Raw genomic sequence first — 3,100 nt, forward strand, 5'->3', positions numbered from 1 at the left:
GGACAAAATTACAAAATAAATCTCACTGACAACATAATCGGTGACATGTACTGTAGAATAAGGCGGGTGGCGTTAGCCTTTAACATGACCGACCCAGGTTCTTATCAGCTCAGAGTAGTGATTATTTTAAATGAAAATTATGAAAACATGGAAATAAATTACCTATAAAGGGTATTTGATAGTGGGAATGAAGTGTTTAACGGGTAGGGTTGAAGTAGGTGTAGGGAAGGTAATGACAAGTACTGTACAAGTAATGTCCCAATAAAGCAGCATCCATTTATTATTTTAATAAATATGATAATATACTCTGAATATGTTATTATTGCATACTGTTTTATAATATACTACAATACACTGAGGTGCAAATAGTTTCTGCCACTATTTGCCCTAAGTACAAATATTTACACTTAGTGCAAATAGCCGGTGCCTTAGTCCAAACTTTTACACAGCAGTGTATTTTATACTAAGTACGATTTTCAAGAAATTGATAGTTTTATTCAGCAAGGATGCATTCAATTGAGCAAAATGGACAGTAAAGGCATTTATAACGTTGCAGAATTTCTTGTTCAAATAAATGCTGAGTAATGATGCTAAAAAAATTCAGCTTTGTCATCTCAGGAATAAAGTCAATTTTAAAATATATTAAAAAATAAAACCGTTAATAATATTTCAGAATATCATGTTTTTACTGAATAATAAATGCAGCCTTTTTCAGCATAAGAGACTTCTTTCAAAAACATGAAGAAAAATCCCAAAATTTTGAATGGTAGTATATGCATAAATGATTTCTGTTTTCACAGTGCATTCTTTGTCCAGGCATCTAATACTTCTGCTCAGCTATTTAGCCTGTCACTAAACTGACCCCATTACTAGTAACCTCTGTTGACCTCCTCTGATTGACCCTAAACAACAGAGAGAGTGGACAAACGAGGGTTGTAAATCCGAGGGAGAGTGTTGGTCCGAGTGTGCCAAGCTTTAACAAGAGAGCGTGTGCCACAAACAACAGTTCAAAGACTTTTAACCCATACTCTTCTAAATAGCTGGACATTATTGATTAAAGACTTCTTTTTTCACGCTTCATTCCAGAACATACTAATGATGTTTTCATCTTTATTGACCCGGTTTATTACGGTTTTTCTCATTTAAATCTTTTACAATTTTACAGGATCCATTCCAGCAGTTGTCCAAAAAATTCAGAGATAAACTGAAATCAGAGGAAAGAAAGCAGGTGAAGGTTTTCCTTGGCCTCACAGATATTGACATTTTCTCTTTGGAATTACATGAGATCCTTCAGCTCAGGACCAACAGCACTGTGGAAGACGGCTTCGCTCCACAATGGGAGTAAGAACTGATCTTATTTTTTTTTTTTGCATTTTAGCCATCTGGACTGCAGCCTTCTTGGCTCACCATTTGTGAGAGGTTTAATGAGGCAAACTGGCTACAAAAGGCAAAATGCTCACAAAAATGGCCTGACCATTTATCACATAATGCTAGGCATTTGATTAGCAGACTTTTTAAATGTACATTTCACAAGGGATAACTACAGTCAGCCATTCATTATAAACCTTTACAGAATGTTCAGGACCCTGGGACAAAGCATGAAGGGAATGACATGAAGAAATATACTGCAAAATGCCAGTCAAGTATTTTAAAGATCTGAATAGTAATTCATTTTAAAACTGGATGACAACATTTTGATATATGGCTTGTAATTGAAAACATCAGTCCAATTCCAAATGACTTACACCTTAATGGCATTGTTCAGGGTAATTATTGTCAAAATAAAAAGTCAGGAAATGTTCTGGCATCCCAAGCAAATACACTCAAAAAGACCCTAGAGCATTTAATACCAAGTCCTACAACACAAAGTGACATAAGGGTCTTTTAAGTTTTACCCAGAATGAGCACTTTCAATCACAACAATGCAGACCTCCTAGACCTAGTCATTCCCTGGAGACCTGTGGGCTTTCAGACCCAAGAGAGGCACACTTTGACCCCTCCAGGCTCCCATCTGTCAGTATGCCCTGTTCTGGTCACCTACTGAGCAGGCAGCTGGTCGGAAAGAATATGAATGCGTGTGTTGAGAACAATAGCATCCAAAGCTAACTGTTGATCCTAAACCACACCACTGAACACCCTTCCTCCTTTCTCTTTCTGTGTTCCACCACAGCATCAGGTACACCATGGAATTTCATTTGGAGACGAAGAACATCACTTCTCTTCCTGGTCTAGACACTCTTCCTGAGGAAATTACGTTGGCTAAAGCAGCAGACATCTGGAGGCTTGCAGTGGAGTTCAAACATTGAAATGTTCTTCTCAATGAGTCGGACCAAATGAATAATATGTGAAAAGATCTGGACTACTTTTGTTGATTTTGTTGTCAGATGTTGGTGCGTTTGCTCATTTTAGTTGTATAGGACTCATTCCAACGCCCAAAAACTTTCTTGTCTTTTTTATTGTTTATTCAATTAATTAAAAATAATCTGTTTAATCTTTTATGACTTTGAATGTGTCTTTAAATTGTTAAGCACTTTATTGTATAGAGATTTGTTCAGACTAGGATTCAGTGACCAAGAATTAATTGACAATACTGTATTGTTGTGAGACATTGTCTCATTTATTTTGCTTCATTCTACTTTTGCTATTAATCAGGGACAAATGAAGTTGTATTACTGATCTACAGTGCATTTACATTGTGACAAATTTGATTTGTATACAAAATATACAAAAACTTGTCCAATTATTTTAGAAAATAAACCGTTTCTACACTTAACGGGTGCATAGTTTCAGTTTCTGGTCAAATGTAATAAAATTATATTTACAAAATGCAACGTTCAATAAATAAATTAATTTTTGCCATGTGTGATAGTTATAGTTATTAGTTTAATTAGTGTGTCACATTTAAAGCTCCCTTACTAGAAGTCAGTAAATTATTTATCTCAGTAGCTCAAATTGACACCACATCTGCCGCCTGTGCAGCACGCCTACCTATCTTGCCTTTTCGTCACGCCTCTTTCAGCCATCATGTATAAAATACACATCGAAATAGCCAATCAGATAATCAGATTGCTCGTATCTCCACCAATCAAAACTCTTAATG

The 3,100-nt window shown here is 35.8% G+C and overlaps 1 protein-coding gene across 2 annotated transcripts in view; it reads left to right on the plus strand.

The window, feature by feature from the left end:
- Nucleotides 1-2,863, plus strand: part of rnf213b (ring finger protein 213b) — a 31,900-nt gene extending 29,037 nt beyond the window's left edge. For both annotated transcript variants that reach the window (XM_081392668.1, XM_081392669.1), the window contains exons 62-63: nucleotides 1,166-1,341; nucleotides 2,171-2,863. In XM_081392668.1, coding sequence (XP_081248794.1) covers nucleotides 1,166-1,341; nucleotides 2,171-2,306 — 312 coding nt within the window. In that variant the 3' untranslated portion in view covers nucleotides 2,307-2,863. The remainder of the gene's footprint in view (nucleotides 1-1,165; nucleotides 1,342-2,170) is intronic.
- Nucleotides 2,864-3,100: the final 237 nt, after the last annotated feature.

The sequence above is a fragment of the Scardinius erythrophthalmus genome, assembly GCF_964197995.2.
Source record: "Scardinius erythrophthalmus genome assembly, chromosome: 18".
Taxonomy (NCBI): domain Eukaryota; kingdom Metazoa; phylum Chordata; class Actinopteri; order Cypriniformes; family Leuciscidae; genus Scardinius; species Scardinius erythrophthalmus.